This window comes from Microtus pennsylvanicus, chromosome 21 (genome assembly GCF_037038515.1).
Source record: "Microtus pennsylvanicus isolate mMicPen1 chromosome 21, mMicPen1.hap1, whole genome shotgun sequence".
In the NCBI taxonomy this organism is placed as follows: Eukaryota; Metazoa; Chordata; class Mammalia; order Rodentia; family Cricetidae; genus Microtus; species Microtus pennsylvanicus.
In genome coordinates this window covers 20,048,705-20,074,754 of record NC_134599.1, presented here as the reverse complement: position 1 = coordinate 20,074,754, position 26,050 = coordinate 20,048,705, and the positions used below count along the sequence as shown (strand labels likewise).

The 26,050-nt window shown below is 40.8% G+C and overlaps 1 protein-coding gene and 3 non-coding genes across 4 annotated transcripts in view; all 4 read right to left on the bottom strand.

Annotated features, from left to right (window-relative positions):
• Positions 1–26,050, bottom strand: part of Wdr43 (WD repeat domain 43) — a 41,496-nt gene that overhangs the window by 13,600 nt on the left and 1,846 nt on the right. Inside the window, exons 2-11 of the mRNA XM_075954955.1 lie at positions 21,958–22,095; positions 19,057–19,178; positions 14,050–14,170; positions 11,817–11,953; positions 10,689–10,791; positions 8,156–8,220; positions 6,482–6,653; positions 5,061–5,147; positions 4,017–4,148; positions 2,817–2,948 (exon numbers count right to left, since the gene is read on the bottom strand). Of these exons, the coding sequence (XP_075811070.1) occupies positions 2,817–2,948; positions 4,017–4,148; positions 5,061–5,147; positions 6,482–6,653; positions 8,156–8,220; positions 10,689–10,791; positions 11,817–11,953; positions 14,050–14,170; positions 19,057–19,178; positions 21,958–22,095 (1,209 nt within the window). The remainder of the gene's footprint in view (positions 1–2,816; positions 2,949–4,016; positions 4,149–5,060; positions 5,148–6,481; positions 6,654–8,155; positions 8,221–10,688; positions 10,792–11,816; positions 11,954–14,049; positions 14,171–19,056; positions 19,179–21,957; positions 22,096–26,050) is intronic.
• Positions 3,757–3,833, bottom strand: LOC142839624 (small nucleolar RNA SNORD53/SNORD92). Its single transcript, XR_012908794.1, has one exon. It is a non-coding gene; the product is annotated as a small nucleolar RNA SNORD53/SNORD92 (small nucleolar RNA).
• LOC142839623 (small nucleolar RNA SNORD53/SNORD92) lies at positions 4,458–4,535 on the bottom strand. Its single transcript, XR_012908793.1, has one exon. It is a non-coding gene; the product is annotated as a small nucleolar RNA SNORD53/SNORD92 (small nucleolar RNA).
• On the bottom strand, positions 13,019–13,103 carry LOC142839625 (small nucleolar RNA SNORD53/SNORD92). Its single transcript, XR_012908795.1, has one exon. It is a non-coding gene; the product is annotated as a small nucleolar RNA SNORD53/SNORD92 (small nucleolar RNA).

Here is a 26,050-nt window from a genome sequence, read left to right as displayed (position 1 = left end):
AGAGGGCTGGGAATGTGGTTCAGTGGTTGAGTGCTTGCTTAGCATGAAGTAGATCACAGGTTCAGCCCCTAGAACCACAGAAAAACAAGTAGTGGCCCAGCCCAGATTGGGAAGCTCAAGGTCATTGCCCGCAACACAGGTCCAGTCTGATATTTAAAACAAAAAAACAAAAGAGGGAGGGAAGGAAAAGATAGGAAACTAAGCTGTGTGAAAAGCAATCAGCGGTAGCAAACGCCTTTAATTCCAGCACTCTGGCCTACAGAGAAACTCCGACTTTTCGTGTTTTTTTTTTTTTTTTTTTTTTGGAGGCGGTAAACATGGACACCTGACACGAAACAAGGAACTACAGAAAGTTTTCTCAAGACCATATTTAAAGAAACAGCCCTATTAACCAGCTTTAACTACCAAGAAGATGACTCCCCTCCCTCCCTCCCTCTTTCTCTCCCTCTCTCTCTCTCTGTTGTTCGAGACAGGGTTTCTCTCTCTCTCTCTCTCTCTCTCTCTCTCTCATTCAAGACAGGGTTTCTCTATAAATTTGGAGCCTGTCCTGGAACTAGCTTTTGTAGACCAGGCTGGCTTTGAACTCACCGCCATCCACCTGCCTCTGCCTCCTGAGTGCTGGAATTGAAAGCGTGCACCACCACTGCCTAGGCATGACTTGTTAGTCCCTTGGTAAATAGGAGGGAGCAGAACAGTGAGGCTGCATAGTAGGTGTGTTCTTCACTTGTAAAACTCAAACTGTTTCATTACACACTGCCAGCAGCAAGGCATGGTTTTCAGCTGCTAAATACAACACAAACATCACCTTTTTCATTTTTAACAACCTATAACAGACATGCAGTATCATCTCACTGAGATCTTACTCTGCCACACTGAAAAAAATTTTTTTTACATGTGGGCTGGTGAGGTGGCTCAGAGGGCAAAGGAGCTTTCTCCCGCCAGGTCTGACAACCTAAGTTCAATCCCTAGGGTTCACATGGTGGAGAGAACCAACTCCCAAAAGTTGTCCCCAACCTCCACATGTCCCCTGTGGCACACCCTGGCATATAAGATAAGCAAACAAACGTAAAAAAAAAATAAACATTTTCTATACATTCTTATTGTCCATCTGACTTCTATGTGCTGTCTGTTCACTTCTCTACTGGATTTTTGAATGGCATCTTGTTAAGAGCTCTTTATATATACTAAGTAAAAACTGTGGTATAAAAGTGAACATTTTTCAGCCTACAGCATGGTGTTTCATCATGCTGTTTTGTTTCACGGTCCTAACACTGTCATTTAGTTCATTTGTTCAGAGAGGCTCTTGCTACGTCACAAACAGGATAGCCTGAATGAAGCATACAATCCCCTTGCCTCATCCTCATGTGTGCAGTACTACACCTGACTACCACTGTCCTTTTTTGAGACAGAGTCTCTCTAGGTAGTACTGGCTGTCCTGGGCTGTGCAGACCAGGCTGACCTTGACCTATGCCTCAGTCACCTGAACTGCTGAGATTAACAGAGTGCCCCAACAACCCTGGCATCCAGCATGTCTTCTCAAGTGGAGGAGTTCTGATTTTAAAGGTCCACCAAATGACCATGTATTTCTTTACCCTCGTGATTTCTATACACCTATCTGTACTCACACATAATAACAATAGTTTTTAAAAGTACTATTAACTTTTGTTAGGTATGGTAATAGATGGTGGTCCATTTTCTTAACGGCGTTTTTAAGTTAGGTAGGTTTGTCTATGGATGAAACATTATCTCATCATAAACTTACTCCACCCATGTTAGCATGTGAACAGATAAATGAACAAATGATGGCCTGGCAGGCATTTGTGGGGAGCTTATGAAACAGAGGGAGGCTCCTGATGATCTACAGTACAGTTCTAGAACCATATTCACATAAGCAATGATGTTTCAAAAATAATGTCAAGTAAGTATTTTGTACAAACTATTTTTCATCAAATTCTTCTAGGTTTCCAAGTCACCTAAAACAAATTACATCAAACTACTTGGAAAGTAAATTTATATTTTTATACTTATTTGCCCCCTCTCTTTGCACAAGACTACTTTAGACAGAAACATTAAATAATCACATTGAAATCAAGTGAAAAATCATAAGTTCAAGGTCATCTATACTGATTGAACTAATTCTGCTAAGATATAAAAAAAGCATTTAACAAATGAAAACTGCACTAACAGATCAGGCAGTTTAAGTACTCGGGTCCTACTGTTTGTCAATTTTTCTGTGTAGACACTGTCAAACTGTGGGTGTAAGAGAGCCAAACTGAGTAGCTTCCTGCAAGCAGTCACCAACTTACAGACATTTCTAATGCTTCCTTAAATTTCTAGAACTACATAATAACATAGCCCCCAACCCTCTTGAATCTTCCCCCGAACTCCTACCCATTGCCAAGGTTCCACCTCATTGCCCCCTCTCACGGCCAGGGGTAATAAGTTTCTGGAATCCAGAGTAAAAACTCAGGAACGCATTTTCCTACAGAAAAAGATATAAATTGTGATCTAGAATGCTAAGTGTTAATTAAGAGTTTAGCTGCACTTTATATGGGCTTTTGTAAACTAAAGCCTAAGGAATCCAACAATTCAAAATACCATTTCTATGAGAAAATGCATTCCAGGTTCAAGAGAATAAATAACACACTCCCATGGTAGGTTGATGAATGTCTGTATATTGCTACCAAGCATAACATTTGACTAAATTCACACACACAAACTAAGTTGCATGTTTCCTTATGCTATGACTACTCATTCTGTGAGTTGAGTCCACAGTCTCCACTTCTCAGCCCACTGAAATCTGCTGCAGTACTTACGTTTAGCATCTCTAAATCATTGCTTTCCAAGCCCTGGGTGAGAAGGACTGGAAAGCTGGTTGTCTGCAGAAGGTCATCCTTCCTTCCTTTTCTATCTAGATCCATGGCTTCAAGGCGCTCCTCGATGCTAGCCTACAGAGCAGAAACATCTAAGTTAACCAAACAGGGATTTAGAGGCTGCCAACAACTCAAGAGTCACACCTTGGTCACAGAAACACAAAGAACCTCACCACCACAGTAGTGCTGTGAAGAATCATGAAAAGAGCTGCAATCCAAATTCCCCCAGTCTAGCAAAAACAAAAGCCTAAAGAGGCACACTGGGGACTTGAAGAAATGACTCGGAAGTTAAGAACACTGGCTGCTCTCCCAGAGGACCCCAGTTTGGCTCCCTGCACCTACATGGCTGCCCACAAGTATCACTGGAACACCAGTTCCAAGGGATTGGATGTCCTCCTCCGGCCTCTACAGGCATTGGATGCACACAATAAAGACATACATGTAAGGAAAATAGCCATACACCTAATTTTTCTTTTTTACGTTTAAAAAAAAAAAAAGAGGCACAATCCCTCTTTGGGTAGATTAAAAAATGAAAAGACCTGGCATCTCACCATCAATGCATCAAGAAAACAGCTATTACCATGTTTCCCTAGTACTTGTCAAGAATACAAAGTTAGGGTGGCAAGATGGCTCAAGCAGGTAAAGGAGCCTACCATCAAGCCACCAGCCTGATTTTAATCCCTGGAACCCAAAGGTGGAGGAAGAGAACTAATTATGCCAAGTTGTCCTCAACCTCCACACAAGTGACAGGCAGGGCACAAATGTGATCTTCATGCCCAATCCTCCCACACAGATGCACTCATGCACACATATAAACTAATAAATAAATGTAATAAACTGTAAAATATCAAAGCTCTATTTTAAGACACATAACCAGCCAGGATTGCTCAGACAGCCAAGAGAAAGGAGGCATCATGGGAACTCAGCATATGCGAAACCCAGTGAAAGTCATCACAGCAATTCCTGACATAACCTACTCAACTTCTATCTCTCCAGCTACTGAGAAATGACGAAAATCTCTTCAGTTAAAGACTGGAAGGCAGCAATAACTGCTGCAGGATTCTGAAAAACTGCTCCAGCTCTACCCAATATGCTCCCTACAATTAATTCCTCACACTTCAAACCCAAATAAGCAGTTATTACCTCATTCCTGCCTAATTTCCTCTTGTTCTCCCCCTCCTTAGGCTGTGAGAGTGGGGGCTTGATCGGTACGTGATGTCCAGGAATCCCAGGCACCAGAACTTTTGCTTCAGAATTCATCACTGGTGTTCTCACCTGTCACACACAGATTCAACGTGTGGGAAAGATGTGACTTGGTTCTTGTGCTTCCTACTAGAGAAAGCAAGCGGCTCTCCAAAACTTTTCCATTCAACAATGCAAAGAAACATACTCACCATGACAGGAATTCCAGACAAAATGTGAATTAAATGTTGGCAAATAAACTTAAAATACTGGCTAAAAGCTCGTGGTTTTAAAGTTCACAATATCTCATTAAGAAAAATAAAACCTACCAAAAAGCTGTGCGATGCAAAAACTGCTCAAGTTACACACCTAACAACCTCCAAAACCAAATCTTTGCCAGCCATGCTCAGACAGCCAAGAGAAAGGTGTCATCTCTGAAACTCAGTCGGATGCGAAACCATGTGGGTATCATCACAGCATGGCTTGGCTTTCCTTCCTATTTCATCACCAAACAAGGTATTATAGAGCAACAGCAAGTTATACTGAAAACAGAATGCAGCAATGATGGATGGGCGGCAATGAACTCCAGATCTACTGTGGTCTGATTTTACCCTGAAATACAACATACATTTAAACAACGACGTGCTCTTTCAAGAGCAGAGACTAAATGAGCAACACTGAACTCTTATGAGCACACACTCCTCCAGAGTTCCCTGTCCAACTCATCTGCACATCATCAGCAGAGCGAGATGTCTTACATTTACATCTGAAAGCACAGTCTCATGCTGTGCTCTAAGAAAAGAGCATAAAGTGCAATAGTGTAAACACCTGCTACCCCAGCACTGAGGCTGAAGAATCATGAGTTTCAATTTAGGCTAAATAGCAAAACTGTTCCTCAGGAGACAGGATTTAAAAAAATAAATAAAGTCAGTCTAATATGGCACTGTATTCAACTCAATCTAGCCAAATCTATTATTCTTAATATCAAGCCTGTAATGTGCTTACCTTGGTTATTGCTGTTTCTACTGTTGGAGCCCAGCAATTGGAAATGTCTCTTTCCAAACATATATGAGTATCTTTGGCGTTCAAAGCCTGGAAATGGTTTTTCAAAGGGAAGAAGGGAGAGAAGAAAGGTCAAGCAAAGCAATCACCAATGATGTGACAAACAACATCACCTCCATAAAGAATAAAAGGAAGACCTCCAGGCCACCTGTTAGCCACAATCTACACTCAGACCAATGGCAGCTGAGTAGAAAAATAAATTGAAGGCACTGGTGCAGTGTGTACTTCCCTTGTTTATGGACCATCAGAATTTTTCACTCATCAAAGGCCAACAGATAATTCTTATTTACAGGAAAGGGTATATAGTCCAACAGTCTTATAAATAAAGTCCCCCCACAAAAATAATGGGTCCTACCCTAAATTTCCCTAAGCAAGTTCTTCCTACAAACAGGTTGAGGACAGCTCTGCCTACTAACAGACTGCTCTCAGAGGGACCTGTATGTCCAAGAACAATGCCCAACAAGGGCAGAGAAGTCACATGCAACAAGTTACTTATGTCCCCAGAAGAGCTTCTATGTTGCTTTTATGCCTAACACCTGCAATACCTAAAGAGATAATAAAGGCTATTATCCAGAAAGGGGCATCCCATACAGCCAGCAACTGTATCTTTTTCTCCTTGTTTAATCAAACTCTATGTACGCAACCAATTTTTCAGTGTACTTCTTGGAATTGAGGACACCTAAAGTCCCAGCACCAGGAGGCAGAAGCAGTAGAACCCCTTACAAGTTCAGTCAATTACGGCTACCAGGCAAGAGCCTGTATCAGTGGTACAGTGTTTGTCTAGCATGAATGAGGCTGAGTTTAATCCCTAGCATTACAAGGAAGAAAAAAAAGAATATTCTTTAATAAACTCGAGAAAGCAAGCTTATTTGGTCTTATTAAGTAAAAGCATTACAAACCAAGCTTAACCACTAGACATGACTAAGAACTCGCATGTCTTTAGAAAAAAGAAAAAACTCTGTAGTAAAAAAAAAATGTCAGGACACTATCCCTTACATTTCCATTTAGAAAATACAATAGGTACCACCACTAAAGGCTATTAGTAAGTAGTGTATTTTATGTAATAGGGCAAAATTCAAAACTCAAATCATACTCATGCTGACCAGAAACATGTATCCAGTAGGAACATGATACCAGGACTAGTTCAAAGTTAGATACACACACTGGAAACATCAGATTCCTAAGACATCAAGAGGAAAGAAGAGGTGACATTCTACAAACTGTTGTGTTTAGAAAAAGAATTCTCACAAACCACCCACTGAAGGTTTTTTTTTTAATTAAAGAATGTTGTTTATTTTTTCTAAGTATTCCAAAATGCCCCTTTTAAAATCTGAATTATTATCTCCAAAGTGGCATCTACTTACCACTCGCTCAATGGTAGGCTGAAACCAATTGCCATACACAAGCAATAAGGACATTTTATCTAAGCAAAATCCAGCTGCTAGAATAGGGATGGGTTTGGGTGTTGATCTCTTGCCTTTCCCAGGTGTTGCTATTTGAATCGTGCAATTTGAAGTCAAAGGCTTTTTGCAGTGTCTAGGAATAAAGAGAAAGTAAGATTAGAGAATCTCAAATTGCTATCAAGTTAGAAAATATGACCCTGCCCTTTATCGCTCTTTAATCTATTTTCAACAGTTTTGCCAAAACAACTATCATGAGCCTTAGGTCATGAATCAAATCTGTTTAAAACTCTTCCACAGGGGCTGGAGAGATGGCTCGTTGCAGTGGTTCTCAACCGTCCTAATGCCATGACTCTTTAATACAGTTAGTTTCTCATGCTGAGGTGAGCCAACCATAAAATTATTTTGTTACTTTGTTAACTGTAATTTTGCTGCTGCTGTGAGTTGTAATGTAAATATCTGATAAGCAGCATATCTGATATGATCTGATCCCTGTGAAAGGGTCATTCCACCCCCAAAGGAGTGGTGGAAAACTGTTGACACAGCACAGGTTAAGTACACTGGTTTCTCTTCCAGGACCCAGATTTGATTCCCAGCAACCACATGGCAACTCACAACCATTTGCAACTCCAGTTCCAGGGAACCCAACACCTCCTTCTGGCCTCTGTGTGCACCAGACATGAAATTGATACACATATAGGCATGGAGGCAATACCCACACAAATAAAATAAGTAAAACAAAACAAACAAACCAAAAACTCTTGATGGCCTACCTATGCCAAGGAGACTCAAAATTTCTGGAATATTTCCTTCTTGGTATGCTAGAGATGAAGCCTTAGCACCAGACAATCTAGCCCAGCACATGACATAGTTGCATTCCCCCACCCTCTAGAATGTTCTATAGTATGTGCAGGACTCTCCTTACTCTACCCATGGTATAAGGAAACAGCACAGGGACACTTCACTGAGTTAAACACACATAGGCAAAGGCAAATAAACCATGACGGAAGACAAGTCAAGGCACCACCCAAATCCATAAGCAAGTCCCCCCAACTGAGCAACTTTTGTTACCATTATCAATAGTCACGATAAATACTTCATAAAAGGCCATTCTCCTAACCAAAGAAATAACATGGCATATGACTTCAAAAATTTGAGCTCATGACATACTCATGCAGACAAGCAATCAAGAGTACTTTCAGATGGCTCAGTGGTTAAGAGCACTGACTGCTCTTCCAGACGTCCTGAATTCAATCCCCAGCAACCACATGGTGGTTGAGATCTCGTGTCCTCTTCTGGCGTGCAGGCACACATGCAGACAGAACACTGTATGTGTAATAAATAAACACTGTGTGTGTGTGTAATACGTTTTTTTAAAAAAAATCATATAAACTGCCAGGCGGTGGTAGCACGTGCCTTTAATCCCAGCACTTGGGAGGCAGAGGCTGGCAGATCTCTGTGAGTTTGAGGCCAGCCTAGTCTACAAGAGCTAGTTCCAGGACAGGCTCCAAAGCCACAGAGAAACCCTGTCTCGAAAAACCAAAGAGTACTTTCACAATAACTTATCAGAATGAGCAGAAATATAAACCAAAGAATGAGGTGGAACACAGGCATTTCTTGCTTAAACTTCTTACTTACCCATTTAGTATGTGTTCAAAAAGATGGACTTGACCGTCTCTGCAAACAACAGCTAACTTGACAGGCTAAAAGAAAGATGTAGCAGATTAATTATAGTCAATTATATATCCTGCCTTGAATTAAACTCATGAAAACTGAGCTCTTGTCCCACCTCCTTTGTAACTAGAATTTAAAAAAAAAAGAAGCAGCAAACAAACAGCAGCACATTTAAAAATCATTATCTAGGGAACAGCTAGATGGCTCAATCAACAGGTGAAGACACTTATCATGCAAAACTATCAACTTCAAGCTAACACCCAAAATCTATATAAAGATGGAGAGAACTGACATTACAAAATCGTACTCTGGCCAGACTCATGCAAATACACTTATTTTAGGGATCATGGGGTTAAGGCAGGATTTCAGCTGGGCAGTGGTGGCACATGCCTCTAATCTCAACACTTGAGAGAGGCGGAGACATGAGGCCTGCCAGGTCTACAGAACATGTTCCAGGACAACCAGGTCTACACAGAGAAACCTCATATGTGTTTGGGGAGGGATAGGGTTTCTCTACATAGCCCTGGCCTGGCCAACCTAGAATTATGTAGACCACACTACCCTTGATCTCACTGAGATTTACCTGTCTCTGCCACTTGAGTGCTGGGATTAAAAGTGTGCACCACCAAGCCCAGCTTGACACACAATTATTTAAATCAGTATCTCTGACAAAATGTTGTTCTTGTCAAGATTGTAAATAAAGCAGCACAAGGCAGCCTCCAAGGTCAGTGTGCTCTTTCTGAAAAGAGCATGGATGCGTGGTCCTGGGATGCCTCAGCACAGCAGCCAGGACTTATGTGAAGGAAGAGAAGGGCCACGTCTCCTCAAGTCTGCCAGCTCCCAGGGCCTCATAGTCTAGGGGCTCCCACCCATCATATTCTAGCTGTCATCTTCCTGTGCTGAGGACTAAACTTAAGTTCCGAAGCTTCTTGAGCATTTAGCACTTCATAAATCTTACCATTTATATTTTAAGTTATGTCTAGTTCAAGAATTCAAAGGCCACTAACACGCTAGGAAACACTGAAATACAGCTAGTGTGGCATCGAGAGCATAGAGAGCGTTCAGATCAGACCTCGGGAAGGAAGCAGTCAGAGTCATCAGTTCCCAGAGGAGCCATCCACACAGCACCACTTTTCCATGAGCCCTAACGGATACTCTCATCTTATACAAACTATCAGATGCAGAGTGTTGTCTAAGATCAGAATCAAGGGGCTAGAGAGATGGCTCAGTGGTTAAGAGCACTGGCTGTTCTTCCAGAGAACTCAAATTCAATTCCCAGCACCCATACAGCAGGTCACAACCGTCTTTAACTCCATTTTTAGGAGATCTGACATCATCACACAGATAATACACTAATGCATATAGAATAAAGATAAACAAATTTTTTAAAAAGACCAGAATCAAGACTATGTTTGGGGTTGTATAATTAATAATACTACCTAAAATTTTATAAGAAATAAGACTTTGGCTTCTTGACCCATTACTAACTTTAATATGTAAATGCCTTTAATGAGTCAGTTAGGGAGCTGGGGAGAAGACTCAGTTAAATGCCTGCCATAATCCTCCCATAAACCAGATATATGGCACACACCTGTAATCCTGGCACTAAGCAGGACGGAATGTTCAAGATCATCACTGTTGGCTACACAATGAGTTGAAAGACAACCTGGGATATAAGACCCTACCTCAAGAAAAACAAAATACCAAAAGTGATGATGGTGATGATGATGGTGACGACAATGACAATTAATTGGCCATGCTGGCACATGCCTATAATCATAGAGCTTGAGAGACAAGAGTCAAAAAATCGTCATGAGTTAAAGGCCAGTCTGAGATACCCAGCAACTATGAGGCTAAAACAGCAAGACTGTGTCTCAGGGCTGGAGCAATGGCTCAGAGGATAAGAACAGGAAGACTTGAGATCAAATTCCCAAAATCTACATAAAAAGTCAGGCATGACCACATGCACAAATACAAGCCCAGCACTGGGAGTGGGAAGGAAGAGGACACAAGGATCCCAGTAGCTTGCGCACCACCACTCTAGCGCCAAGCTTAGTGAGGCTGCCTCAAAAGATTAAGGAAGAGTGACAAAGCAGGGTATCCAAGGTCCTCATATGGTTTCCACAGGTACACTGGGCATGTATATTCTTATAGACACACAAGCACTTATCCACATGCAGACATACATACACATACTGTCTCAAAAAAAGTTCAGTAGCATAAATAGAAACAATATGTGTGCTGTGCATGCATGTATATGCATGTAGGGGCCAAAGCTGTTATCTTCTTCAATCACTCTCAGATTCATTTATTAGAGCATAATCTCTTGTTGAATCTCTACCTCCTAAATGATTACAGGCAGCTACCACACTGTAAAGCTTTGACATGGGTTCTGGGGATTGTACATAGCCAACACTTTTATCCACTGAGCCATCTCTTCAGTCTCCCATAATTTTTCTTGACCCTAAAATCACTTGTCACACATCAAGCCACTTACCTCTTCCTTGTTCTCTGACAAAGTCAAATCAATATAGACAGGTTCATCTGTGACTGTGAAAGACATAACCGCACTTCTCTCTTTGTTTTCTGAGCGGACCTGCCTAGATAACAAACCAGCCATCAGGTAAGACTTGCCAAGAACTATGCAACTAGTCCGTGCCTGACGCCCACGACAACCAGAAGAGGGTGCCAGGTTCTCTGGAACTGAAGCTACAAACCTGGTAGCTCTGCAAGAGGAGCAAGCAGTAGTAATTGTTGAACCGTCTCTCCAGCCCCCAAAGATTTTTTTATTATTCTATGTATCAAAATGCCTTCATATGAGTGTGCTTGCATCACACTCAACGTTTTTCAAGTGTTAGTTCATTTATGTGTTTTTTTAAGACAAAGTTTCTTTGAGTAACCCTGACTATTGTTCAACTCGCTCTGTAGACCGTACCTGCCTCTGCCTCCAGAGTGCTGGGATTAAAGACTTGCACCACTGCTGCTCAGCCATACTCAACTCTTTATAAAGTAGTTTCTGGAGACCAAACTCGGGTCCAGAAGCCCCAGACTCAAACTGTATACTTTAAGTTCTGCATCAACAAAGCTAGGTACAAGCTAAATGATAAAAAATTAACATGTGATTTAAAAGTATGCTTTGGGACTGAAGTGATGGCTCAGTGGTTAACAGTACTTGCTGCTCTTCCAGAGAACCTTGGCTTGATCTGAAGCATCCAAAAACAGCGGCTCATGGTTAACCGTCTAGACGTACAATGCAAGATCTGACACCCTCTCCTGGCATCTGAGGGCACTAGGTACACAGGCGGTGCACAGACCTACGTGCAGACAAAATACCCGTACACATAAAATACAAAACTTAAAAAGAAAAATGTTTTAAATTTAGTTACAACTATTGACAATTTATTTCCTATTAAACAAGTTTATATTTTTTTTGAGTCTAGAAGATAATTAAGCTAACTTAATATACAGTAAATACAAACACTTCTTAAAAATGTACTCTTTGAAGGGTGAAAAATATATAATTATTTTCAGATAATGTTGAAATTATAAACATCCATACTGATCCCATAAACTCTGAGATTCTTACAAAGCAAAGCTGTCTTCCCAATCCCAAACAGCTACGTACCAGACATTAAGTAACCGGTCATGTACTGCTCCAGATAAGAAATAGAGACCTGTAATCCCGTCAAAAGGCTGGCTTTCATTAGGTCTGATGGTAGTGAACCTAAGTGATGAAACAGGTGTCGAGTGGCCTGTGAAGTGCTAGAGAAAGTTAAATCTCATTTAGGCAAGGGTGGACTCAAAAACAGTGCAAAAATAAAAGTCTTTATGTATCCTGAGTAAGCTATATCATACACATCCTACAGCAGCATCTACAGCACACCAACAGTTAAAATTCATTCTAAGCAAAATTATTTGTGCTATATATAATCCTTTCCATAAAAAAATACCAGTTTGGGGGGTGGGGTGGTTGCAGGGTGGCACACACCTTTAATCCCAGTACTCACAAAACAGAGGCAGGTGGATCTATGAGTCCAATACCAGCCTGGTGAGTTCCAGAACAGCCAGGAGCTACACAGTGAAACCCTGTCTCAAAACAAACAAACAAACAAACAAAAAAACCACCAAATATTAAGACAAAATTAAGATGCCTCTTCTATTATTGATGTAGGTGGGCCTTCTACTTTCATTGGTTAATAAAGAACTGCCTTGGCCTTTGATAGGACAGAAAATTAGGTAGGCGGAGTAAACAGAACAGAATGCTGGGAAGAAGGGAAGTGAGCCAGACGCCATGCCTCTTCTCTCCAGGTCAGATGCCATGTAGCCAGCTGCCAGGTCAGACATGCCGAATCTTTCCCGGTAAGCCACCACTTTGTGGTGCTACACACATTATTAGAAAGGAGTTACTCAAGATGTGAGAGTTAGCCAACAAGAGGCTGGAACTAATGGGCCAGGCAGTGTTTAAATGAATACAATTTGTATGTTGTTATTTTGGGGTATAAGCTAGCCAGGCGGCCGGGAGCCGGGCGGCAGGAATGCAGCCCACAGTTCCTTTCTACATATTACCCTACCGCACAACCAGTTTCTCTCACTTCTGTATTTTCCTTTTTCCTCTCGCTGGCTCACCTTCCCACTACCTACCCACCCCAACAAGCTGCTGCTCTTTTTTTTTTTTTAAGAGACGGTACCTAGCTCTTTAAGCCACATAGTCCTAGAGAGAACTATGCTGCCAAAGCTGACCTCAACCTTGAAGTCCTCCTGCCTGAGATGTATGGAATCACAAGCATGCACAGCCACTTGGACTTAACTCTTTATCAGTTTTTAAGGGTGCTCAGACACAGCCAAGGAATTGCAGGTCCTCATGGTACTCTCAGAGAGTCGAAACCACAATTTTAAGGCATCATCACAGCACCGTAAGTTCAATACCCCGGAGTGAAACTTATTTAAAAGTCCTGATAGCAAACCCTCAACTTATTTAGTGTAAAGAGATAAAATGCTAGTTGCACACTAAAAAACACAACTGTAATCACTGCATAATGAAGTTTTAATTCAAATTCCATCTATTTTTCTCATTTTCAAATGTATGTGAGCATGACTGAACTATTTAATATCAAAAACCTTAGACTTGAAAAATGTTTTTAATATTATTTCTTTAAGAATCATTTTGTGTGCTTTGCCTGCAAGTATGTCTGTGAACTAGGAGCACATAGAGGCCAGAAGAGGATGCTGATCCCCTGGACCACCACATGGGTTCCAAGACTTGAACCTAGGTCCTCTGGAAGAGCAGCAATGCTCTCAATCTCTAAGCTAACAACTCTCCAGTCCTAATTCTATTATTTAAACAAATTACTTGACAACTGGTAACTTTTTTTTTCTCAGGAAAGATCTCTTGTAGCCCAAGCCGGCCTTGCTATACAGCCAGGGAAGACCTGAGACTTCTGATCCTCATGTCTTTGCTATCATTGTGAGCATTCATTACCATGTACAGTTTACTCAGGTCTAGGGACTGAACCCAGGGCTTCATGAATGACAGGCAAGAACTCTACCAACTGAGCTGACACCCTGCCTTGTCAATTCTGTTTAAATATCTACAAATAAAAGAACTTGGATTTTTTTTGTTAGTTTGTTGAGACTGAACTTATTTTGTCATCTAAGCCTCTAGAGCCTCAATTTATGCACTCCTCTACTACCACAAGACTATGATTGAGGGGAGGTGCTACTTGAGCCCACGCTTTACGTAAGGCAAGCCTTCTACTAATTGAGCTAGGATCCATACTCTTAAAACAATATTCTATGACTCCAACTTGTACATACTGGCTCTAGAACTGCCATTCTTAGAAACAATGTGATTAACTCACTCTGTAAACTTCTTTGGTCTCCAAAGCCCACAGTTTGATTGTTCGACCAGCCGAAAGTAACATCTTTCCATCTGGACTGATACATAGGGAATTGACGCTGCTGTTGTCTCCTTTCCATTTGCTGAACAGTGAAGAAAACCAAAACATAATGAACAAGAGAAACTTTTCAGAGCAGAAAATGACCAAATAAATAGGTCAGACATTAAAAAATACTAGGTAAGGTCCTTTGCCAAATGCCTTCCCTAAAATCTCACACCGGTTACTAGGCACAGACACAGCACTTAAAGCATCCCGAAAGGCAGGCCTCCCTTTTGTAAACACAGGTTAAAAAAAACCCTGACATGTCAGGAAATGGGTGGATAAATTATATAAGAACATTCTATAGGGAGCCATGTATCCCTATAATCTACCATGAGGTAGACTGTCAATGCCCAGGACACTACTCTGCTAGCTGGACTTCCACAAGTTGATCCCATCCCCACAAAAATTCCTGTTGTCTTTGACAAGCTAGTCTTTTAATTTCCTTGGCAACACATGGTTTCTCTGCAGCCCCCAAAAGTTACTTCTATCCTAGATTTTAATGGATGAAGTCCTAGAAGAATGAGTCTAATTTCTGTACATAATGTGATTAAGCAATAGGGAGCCTAGCTGTTCACATATCAAAATTATATATTATGAACAAGGGATAATACTTAGAATGTAGTAATAGCTCCTTTATATTGGTAAGAACTCAAAATTAAAACAAAGGCTATAAACTGGTAATTTGTAAGACAAATACTGTTGATAAACAGAAAATATTTGAATTCACTAGTAACCAAGAAACAAAGTACAAAAACCCTTCTTCCTTACTAGCTTCTAAATGCTTTCCAATTTCTTATCAGTGTCCAGTGTTTTAAGGCTTTTCACAAACATTATTCATTATGTATGCACCAAGTTGATACATATTAAAAAGGCATGTTGCTAAGAATGAAGAAATGGCTCGGTAAAATGCTTGCCCCTTGAGCATCAAGCCCTGATTTCAATCCTCAGTACCCACATTAAAAATTATCATAATAAAAACTAATTAAAATAACACTGTATAGGGTGAGGCAAGAGGTCCCTTGGGACTTGCTAATCAGCCAGTCTAGCCAAACTGACAGGTTCCAGGTTCAATTAGAGACCCTGTCTCAAAGAAAAGCAAAACAAAAAAAGAAAAAAATAGAGTACCTGAAGAAGACATTCTGAAATCGTCCTCTAGCCTCTTTGGGCATGCACATGCGTACACGCAAGGACACATACATACATACATGCACGCACACTCCGCACACTCCTCACACTGCCCTGAGAAACCTAAGGTACTTCCTGAATCTACCCTCACCTGTGAAGGGTAATACCAATGCCCCCCACCCTCCTGCTGCCAGTCACACCCAAAAGAATCCTAACTCTAATTCTGAGAATTTTGCAGTATTACAGATTACCAAGGCTCAACCTACTAGACATACTACAGATCTGTCTACACAAATCAGCTTTAAAAAGTGGTGGCACAAACCTTTAATCCCAGCACTCGGAAGGCAGAGGCAGGAAGAACTTTGAGTTCAAGGCTAGTCTAGTTTATAGATAAGAGTTCCAAGACAGACAGGGCAGTCACAAAGAGAAACCCTAAAGAGAGACAGAAGGGGAAAGGGCTAAAGAGATGACTCAGTGATCAAGAGCACTGGCTGTTCTTCAGGAGAACCCAGGTTCAAATCCTAGCACCCACATGACAGATCACACAACCGGGGATCCAATGCCCTCTTCTGGCCTTTAAAGGCACTTCATACATGTGGTACACATGCAGGTAAAACTCCCTTGCACATAAAATTAACAAAGAATATTTTTCTTGCCGGGCGGTGGTGGAGAATTTACTTATTGTCTGAGCATTCCCAATCTGAAATGACCTGTCAGTTCCTTCCCCTAGATGGATGCACGTGCCTTCAAAGTCAGCAGAAGCAGCAAAGCAGCCAGAAAACATCAGATCAACCCTCAATCAGCCATTGGATCCCAGTACTAGTCAAAACTATATGTTGTCTCAGGTTGAAGTGAATGTATATCAATATAAAGGTGTCTGTTTCTTCTTGAAAATAAAGTTAGGCCGGGTGGCGGTGGTGCACGCCTTTAATCCCAGCACTCGGGAGGCAGAGGCAGGAGGATCTCTGGGAGTTCGAGACCAGCCTGGTCTACAAGAGCTAGTTCCGGGACAGGCACCAAAGCAACAGAGAAACCCTGTCTCAAAAAAACAACAACAACAAAAAAAGAATATTTTTCTTTTTTTTTATTTATTATGTATACAGCTAGCCAAAAGAGGGCACCAGACCTCATTACAGATGGTTGTGAGCCACCATGAGGTTGCTGGGAATTGAACTCAGGACCTTTGGAAGAGCAGGCAATGCTCTTAATCACTGAGCCATCTCTTCAGCCCAAGAATATTTTTCTTAAAAAGGAATGCACTAAAGTAGAGCTTTCTCTGAGGAGTATGGCAGGTTGCAGAATAACAATCCATAAAAACAGAAACCTTCCAAGGCCTTCATTTTTTTTTTTTTGTTTTTGTTTTTCGAGACAGGGTTTCTCTGTGGTTTTGGAGCCTGTCCCGGAACTAGCTCTTGTAGACCAGGCTGGTCTCGAACTCACAGAGATCCGCCTGCCTCTGCTTCCCAAGTGCTGGGATTGAAGGCGTGTGCCACCACAGCCCGGCTTTCCAAGGCCTTCAGACTTCTACAGAATCCCAACAGCTGAAGAACCAAGCATGAACACACCATCTAGGAGTTCCAGTTTGCTTTTAAACAATTTTATGGGGGCTGGAGAGATGGCTCAGAGGTTAAAAGCATTGCCTGCTCTTCCAAAGGTCCTGAGTTCAATTCCCAGCAACCACATGGTGGCTCACAACCATCTGTAATGAGGTCTGGTGCCCTCTTCTCACCTACAGTCATAGACACAGAATATTGGATACATAATAAATAAATATTTTTTTAAAATTTTATTTCAAATACCAACAAGCCAAGAATCTTCAGCAATTTGAAGAATGTCTTCAACATGTAAACAGGGACTGTATCCAACAATTCAAAACACCCACAAAGAGATAATAAAATGAAACAAAAGGAAATGTTGAGATTCCACAATATCATCTTCACAATAAAAAGAAAATATAAAGAACAAAAACATAAAATAGAAAATCAGGGAAAAGGCCAGAATATAAGACCAGGATGTTCCAAGCACCAATTTATTTCCTTACACAGGCAAGTGGGCATGTGGGGCACGCCTGTAGTTACAACAGCAGGTAACTTCAAGACCTTTATGAGTTCAGGTTCTGAAAACTTGAAGTCGGCATTGGCTGCAGAAGACCATGTCCCCAGCTGTCCCTATTCTCTCCAGCTTGGTCTACAGAGCAAGCTCCAGGATAAGCTCCAAAGCCACACAGAGAAACCAAAAAAAAAAAAACAAAAAACGACAACAATCTTGGGATTTGAACAGAAGGCTCTGCTCTAAGTTAAAAATGTGTACTATGCTTGCAGAAGCCTGATTTCAAGTCTTGGTACTCAGCTCTTGAGCCTGCAAAAACTCAGAACTATAGCTCCACACACATGCATTTTTCCTCAGGAAGCTACACATTAACATGTCCACCAAAAAGGAGAGAGAATTGGGATTAGGGAAGCAGGCTTATCCATCTAAGGAGAGAAAACTTTCTGCAGGCTGAAGAACAGAACCCAGGCTGTAGCTGCTCAGCAAACTAAAGAGGTTGGAAGTCCTCCGAGACACACATAAAACGGATTAAAGGACACATCTAAATGTAATTGAGCCAAATTACAGTACTGTAAAAAATAGCTACACACAAGACCAAGCAAAACTTTCAGCAAAGAAATATAAATCTAAAATTCGGCAAGCCTCATAGTTACAGGTAAGTCATACTGCTAAAATAAAATATTAAGTAAGTAAATAAATAAAGCTGAAGTAAGCTGACAAACTAATGGAGGAAATGGGACAGGGAAAAATAAACCCAGTATTCTGGAGCACTAAGTTAGTACATAGTATTTATAATGGGAGGAAGATACCAATTAACAGTGGTGTAAGAACACTGTGGATAAAGCTGGAAATTCAATTATCTTATGAGACAGCACAATTTAGCAGGAAAGAGGCCAAACTTTAACCTATTTCTTATGTACAGAAGGGACACATCCAGGCTCATGAAACGATTAAATATAATGCATTGCTAACATACTAAGCAGTTTCTCTTTGAATGACCATGAACATTCAGAACATCAAGAGTACATGTACACTGCAAGCCCCATCCCAGACCACTGTCAAGACTCTCCCCAGGTGTTTCTGGTCAGCACAAGTGTGACCTCCAATAAGTTCAGTGCAAACACTGGTCCTCAGACCTGGACCTCCAGCCCCACACCTTGCTCAGATTTTAAGCCATCTGGGTCTTTCACTCCCTACTCCCACAATTCTCTAACTAAAGGACACTGTTACCCTCTACCATCTATTATCCCCAGCACACCACAACTCTCTAACTAAAGGACACTGTTACCCTCTACCATCTATTACCCCAGAACACCGACCTCTAAATTAATTTACTCATCCCCAAATTAACCATTCACTTTCCTGTGCTCCGCTCTGGTCATATCTTTACCTTTCTTGGCCTATCCCTAAAAGGGCTACCCCAACTTTCCCTAGCCAAACCTATCTATCTACTCTAGAAGGTCCAGCCTTAACCGCGGAAGTTCCACCAGCCCTTCCCATCTCTACCTTGCTGATCTGGTAAGTAATCTCATGCCACTTACAACATTTCTTTATTCTGAATCATTTAGTTGTTTTCCCTCCACCCCTCTTCAAACTCCTTCATTTCACTCTTAACATAATAAAACTTTGCATGCCCGATTTGCCTGAAAGTTCCTCAAGAACCATCTACACAGTCTTATGAATGTGTATATTCCCTACTGGATCCCAAAAGATGCTGGGTCACCTCCACCTCCAGGCATTGGTGGTACTCACCACTTTACTTTGCATGTCTGTATACTCCACTCCACAATATACTTATCATCTGAACAACTATATATGCAGTCATTTTCTGGATGCCACTGTATGCAATTGACTCTGTTTTCATGCCCACCACTCTACAGATTAAAAAAAAAAAGAAACAAAGTCTTACATAATAGTATGAATCCTGGAATTACCAAATATTTACCTCAAAAACTTAGTGTTTATGCTAACTAAAGTCTTAATTTATATCTTACCCATTTTAGTATTCTAACATCAGAAAAGAGGTAAACCAGCTAGAGCTTAATTCTCTGCAGGCAAAACGTACTTCTACATCCTCAAAGGCACTACAACACACGTCATTGTTTTGCACAGAAACATCAGTATAAGGTATGAGCAGTACTGGAAAGAACAAGTGAACTCAAATTATGCAGTCCAAAAATTAACTTCTCTTTAAGACAGGGACTTGTTACAAGGACAAGGATAACCTTGAACTTGCAGTGAACCTCTTGCCTCTGCCTCCCAAATACTTGAATCAAAGACATGCACCAATGTCTAGCTGAAATCAACTTAAGGTATTTAGTTGAAAATATTACACACACACACACAAAAAAAAAATCTGCCAACCAGGGTCGTGTTGACCTCTAACCATAGCACTGGAAGCTGAGGGAGTTTGAGGCCAGCTTGAGCTACACAACAATGTGGCATCTTGGGGGGTGGGGGGAGTCTTCAGGTAAATCCTGTTGTGTGACATAGATGACACCATATTGTGTGAACAAGTGCTTTTATCTTTGTTGTTGTCCAGCAACAGAAGTGGAACTCAAAGCCACCTTCCACTTGGAGAGGAATAAATACATTCTTGGTATATGTCAACATTTTATATCTTTAAAATCTTTAATGTAGGCAATTTTGAGGATATATATGTATGTTCATGCAGGGGACATTGTAGGTGCATGTGCATCTAAGTCCTAGCAAAGAGCAACTTTAGGTCATTTTTCATAACTATTACTTTTTTAAAATTTGAGACAAAGTCTTTCCCTATAGCCTGGAGCTTGCCAAGTCAGCTAAGCTGACTGGCCATTCAGCCCCAGAGCACTGTCTGCCTCTTCCCAGTATTGGGATCAAAAGCCTGCTCCACTACCCAGCTAGACTTTTTAAATTTAATGTGGGTTCTGGAGGCTGAATACAGGCAAGCATCTTAACCAGCTAAGCTATATCTCCCAGCCCAATGTTGACAATTCTAAAGGCAGATTTAAAGCACATCAATTTTTAGGCTGTACTTTTTGTTTGTTTTTGAGAAAGGTTTTCTCTGTGTAACAGCCCTGGCTGTCCTGGACTTTCTTTTTAGACCAGGCTGGCCTTGAACTCACAAAGATCTGCCTGCCTCTCAGTCTCTCAAATGCTGCAATTAAAGGCATGCACTGCTGTTACTGGCTTGATTGTACTTTTTTTAAAAAAAAAAAATCATGTGTATGCATGTCTGCCTATCTGACTACATGAGCATGGAGAGGCCCAGTGAGGCTACAAGAAAACCAGACATTTCTCATCCACCAAACACTAGGGATTTTCTTGTTGCTATTTGAATGGGCTACTCGGGGTGGCAACAATGCTGCTGAAACATAGATTTTTTTTTTCCTTCCACTAGTGATGACAACAAATAAGGAAGAGTCCAGGAACCATTCTTAATTCTAAAACTGACTCCTTAACTACACTTATAAATTCAAAGGATTATAGGAAGGGAGGGGTGTCATTCTTTTGTAATAGAAAAACTGGAAACCTTCAAATGGTTGACAACAATTATGTACTAAAGGGGCTATTCAATTTAATGTAGGCTTAGGACCATCATTAGAAAGAAAGATTAAAGTTAGTTTTAGACAAGATAAAAACTGCTTATATTATAACTTAAAAGAAAACAAAACAAAAAATCAGGATACAATAAAAATTAAATGATGAAATTTTTTCAATAAAATAAAAAAAATTTTTTTCAATAAAAAATTAAAAAAATTAAATGACGAGATAGAAGCCATCTATTTTTTAAGTTTATGAACTAAACATAGAAATACACAATAAATGGAGATCTTTCTTGGTAACAGATTTATATATAAACTTTTTCCATTTTCAACTTCATGTCACTCCAAATTTTCTATGGCAGACGCTGTTTAAAATGGAAAACCTACTGCCTTGTTCTTCCACAGTAAGTATTCCTCTATACAGAAACCCACTCAGTGAACTTCAAAGCACAGGCACAGCCTGAAGCCAATTACGCCAGCGAAGTGACTGTCTTCAAGCCTAACCCACACTTCTATAGCTTGAGGTACTGGGCTGGGATTCTGCAACACACAATTCTGCTTTGCCAGCTGGATTCACTACCAATGTATTTTGTGAGAAGTCATGGCTGAAGAGAGAGACCTATCTCTTCTGTCTTCATTTGCATCACCCCAAGACTTGACTTGTCTTCACCCTTGGTGGTACAAACTAAAGCCAACAGGCAGTCTGAAGGAGCCAGCATCACCCTTTTCCCTTCAGACATCAAGGAGAAGGAGCAATCTCCTCTAAAATATGCACCCCAAGCCACAGTGCTAGCAAAGTCACCTCTTATGGTCTCAACTTTAGCAATAACTCCAAATACTTCCTTTGTTCCCTCTAAGGGTAGAAGCGTCTTCCAGAAGCTGCTACGTATACTGACTTGAAAATCCCTCTGATCCCTTCTTTCTTTACCTTTAGTCATAGCTCTCTGTACTAACTCATACAAGTAAACATTATCTACTACAGCTCTTAAATGTTCTGTAGTTGTTTTAATGCAATGGGATGGGAAACTGTTTCTACAGACAGAAAGCTCATCGAGATCTTGAAGTATATTTAATAATCTCTAATAATTAGTCACATCTTTTACATAAAACATGTAAATATACTTACTATTAATTTACTGTGCAGTTCTCCTTTTACCGTACTATACAATAAAATGCTACCAACTGCTGTACCAAGAGCCAATAAGTCAACCTGGTCACTCGTTCCTATAACTTCCGATTTCCTTTTTTTCCTTTGATGACTTTCCTGCAAAAAAAAAAAAGGGTAAAAGTAAGATTCTTAACTTAATATTTCATACACGCAAGCAAAATTATCACTAATACATAAACACCAGTGCCCACTAGCCCTCAAAGACACGTCTTCAAACTTTTCTGGCCCACCCGTACACCTCTAGAAAGGTCAGACAGCAAACTGTACCTCTTCCGTGCTCTTAGCATTCTCCCAACACACCCAACAGCCTTATCACTCCTACTTCTCAAACACCAACAAATCTTCCTAGCAGGTCCCAGAAAAGCCTCCCTTCCCCAAGCTGAGATCTACAAGGGCTTATGAATTTACAAATCCAGGTCCAAATCTCTCATTGGAATAGCCAACTCTTCCATTCGTCTCCCAAATGTTCTTTAAGTTCTAGCTTTTTTTTTTTTTTTGGTTTTTCGAGACAGGATTTCTCTGTAGCTTTGGAGCCTGTCCCGGAACTAGCTCTTGTAGACCAGGCTGGTCTCGAACTCCCAGAGATCCTCCTGCCTCTGCCTCCCGAGTGCTGGGATTAAAGGCGTGCACCACCGCCACCCGGCCTAACTTTATTTTCAAGAAGAAACAGACACCTTTATATTGATATACATTCACTTCAACCTGAGACAACATATAGTTTTGACTAGTACTGGGATCCAATGGCTGATTGAGGGTTGATCTGGTGTTTTCTGGCTGCTTTGCTGCTTCTGCTGACTTTGAAGGCACGTGCATCCATCTAGGGGAAGGAACTGACAGGTCATTTCAGATTGGGAATGCTCAGACAGTAAGTGAATTCTCCAACACCTTACAATCTCTACTGCCTAGAAAACTCTAGCGGTCTCTATGTGGACACACCTCTAGTCTCCATTACTAAGGAGCTTGGAAAAGGGAGCAGGCAGGTAGTGGTGGCACACACCTTTAATCTCAAAACTTGGGAGGCAGAGGCAGGTGGATCTCTATGAGTTCAAGGCCAGCCTGGTCTACAAGACAAAACTAGTTCCAGGACAGACTTTAAAGCTACAGAGAAACCCTGTCTCAAAAACCACACACACACAGGCTTAAAAAATATTAGTGTGTGTCTAAATGTGTATGAATGCCCACAGAAGCAGGGTATTAGATCCCTTGAAGCTCTAGTTTTACAGGAATTTGTAAGTCACCCTATGCGGGCAGTAAATTCAACTCAGGTCCTCTGACTGGGACATAAGTGTTTATTCACCACCCCAAAACCTAGTGCTGTAAGTACAACTCCACACAAACAGTCCTGAATTCAAGAACTCATGCTACTGACTCTAGTTCCACACTTACACCATATTCTCTAAACTTTGCACACACTTTTCCTCTAGAAACCTCTCGCTTCTCTTAAGAATTCATACTCTATGTCACAGACCAGTAAATCCTGAGTTGTCCTTTTCTGTGAGTCATAGCTCTTTCGTCTACAGAGCTACGAATAATGTCACAAGAAAACTGACTACACATATAAAGCCTAAAGAATGAGAAAACTTGGTCAAGTACATGTAACTAGAAAACCTGCCAGAAGGCATTAGGAGAGAAAAACTAATAAAAAGACTGACTTCTTAAAGTAAAGAGATTTCCAACATGAGCTGCAAACCAGAAGCCTGTCTGATGGAAGCTTATAACACATCTGATCAAGGGCATCAGAATGCTGAGGTAGTCACACATGTGTGACTTCTAAAAGCAGCAAGTTATGAGATGAAGACAGGGGCTTAAAAAGCATAACTAGTCAGCAATGAAGCAATGGCTTTTCAGACTGAGACTGTGGAATCAGAGTTGGCATACACACAGAGATTGAGCCTTACGGCCTCCTTACCTTGCAATTCATCTCGCTTAACGCTGTTATAACCTACTAAGTCTACTTCAAATTCACAATCAAATATGTCTTAAAAACTGACCTCTAGACATTGAAAATTATGCTTAGTTTTTAGTAAGTAGCTTAAATCCATTTCTCGGCCTGTTTTAAAGGCACTTACTCTGGCATATGTGTTTCACAGGAAAAAAATATTGTATTTCATGAAATCACAAATACATCAAAACAACGTTCTTCTGTTCCTGCCACTAGGATCTAACCTTTACCTTCTTTTGAAATTAAAAAGCTTGAGACCTCTTGACAGAACACAGATGAACTGTGCTGTACCTCCAAGAGATGGCAGCGAAGAGAGATCAGATTCTTCCTAGAGACATGTCAAGTGTTTCAGTCCCATTCCCATCTAATGCCTGAAATGCCATGTCCTTCAGTCAGGCTCTGAGCTGTATGTGTTCGTGTTTTCACAAAGCAGCATTTACTGTGGCAGCCAACATCAGACATGACCTGCCTGACTTCCCCGGGGTTCTACAACCAGAGGATGAAGAAAGAAACATCTGAGAAGGGTGGGGGAGGAATCAGATCAGTTCCTAGGTGCTAATGATTAATTGTGCAGCTCTAGCCTGCCATTAGCATGACAGCTTCACAAATATAAACCAGAGGAATGCTAAAACTACCATTTCATAAACTTAAAGACTTGATGACCATTCTGGAAATGGGGAAAAGCAATCTAGCTTGTTTAACATTTATGAACCATTACTAGCATGAATCTATCTTTCTCTACTATCTCTACTGAGGATCACCACACATTATTGGTCTTGTGGCAAACTGCCAATTACTAAACCAAGGGCAGGACTCTTATGAACTTGTTTACATTGGAGAATACAACACTAAATGAGTCCAGACAGAACATTCACTGGTTCATATGACCACTTACTATGGGCCAGGGCTTACTACATATCTTACAACCATATATATATAATGTAATAGCATTAGTGCCTCACTCAATGCTTAGGGCTCTGGAAGTAGGATAGTGTTATCTGTATTTCCACATTGGAGAGTCAAAGTCCCATGCCAGACCTTACCAACATGATGAGAACATGGAGGCTTCATAATAACATATATTTTACATCTCTTCCTTTAAAGGCTCAAGAATGTAAAATGAAATGGGTTTGGTACAATGAGATTATCACAGTACTTAAAATAGAAGGGCACACAATCAAGGGAGCCCAAAGCAAGAGGTTGAACAGTTGCCACAAACTTTGATCCATATCCTGCCATAAACCCCCACCCCATTACAAAGTCAGACCCATTTGAAATATGTACAAACTCAATACAGAAGTCTGCCTCTAATTTTTCAAGCAAAACTGATGATGTTTTACCAAGTAAATCAGTAGGTAGCATACCCAGGATGGGAACTGTTATCTATGTGGTCACCTTGGCTCTCGATTCCATGACTCAAGTGCAAGGGAATAGTGTAAGGGCACTGGGCTGGGAGTCAGAGGCAGGAGCCTAGCGTACTACTTACAAGTGCTAAATAAAGCTTTTCTTAAAGCCGTTTAGCTTCCTGGGCCCTGACTCTCATCAAGTACTATCAGCTTTTCTGCTTAATTTTTATTTTTTGGTGCCTGAGATTAACTCCAGGGCTTTTTATGTGCTTGGCAAGTTTCTTTGAGCTACATCTCAACCCTACAAGTTTTTTTTAATGCAGTAATTTTGGACATTTTATAGTTACATAGCAAAAAAGACAACACACAGATAAAAGGAAAGTGAAACTTAACAAACATTTAGGGGCAGGACTCTGGTATGCTAATCACATGTTCCTCTGCACTACATACACACCCAGCACACCACTCTGTGTGTGATGTTCTGTAATATAAAGTTGCTTTAATTTGAGGGGCTTCCTTGAAAAGTTAAAGTTGGGCTCCTTTAAAAAACACTTTTTTTCCCTACCATAACACAGCGGATGAATATATAAAAAAACCAACCCATGATTTTTGAAACTTGGGTTTCGTTCTGGGGCATCAAAGATTAGAAGTCATCAGTAAAGCAGAGTGAACTAAGTTTCAGCCAACTAACATTAACTATCTGTCGCAGACAACCAAGAACTGGGTGTTTGAAGACCTGAGTTCAGGGGCTAGTTCCTTTTGG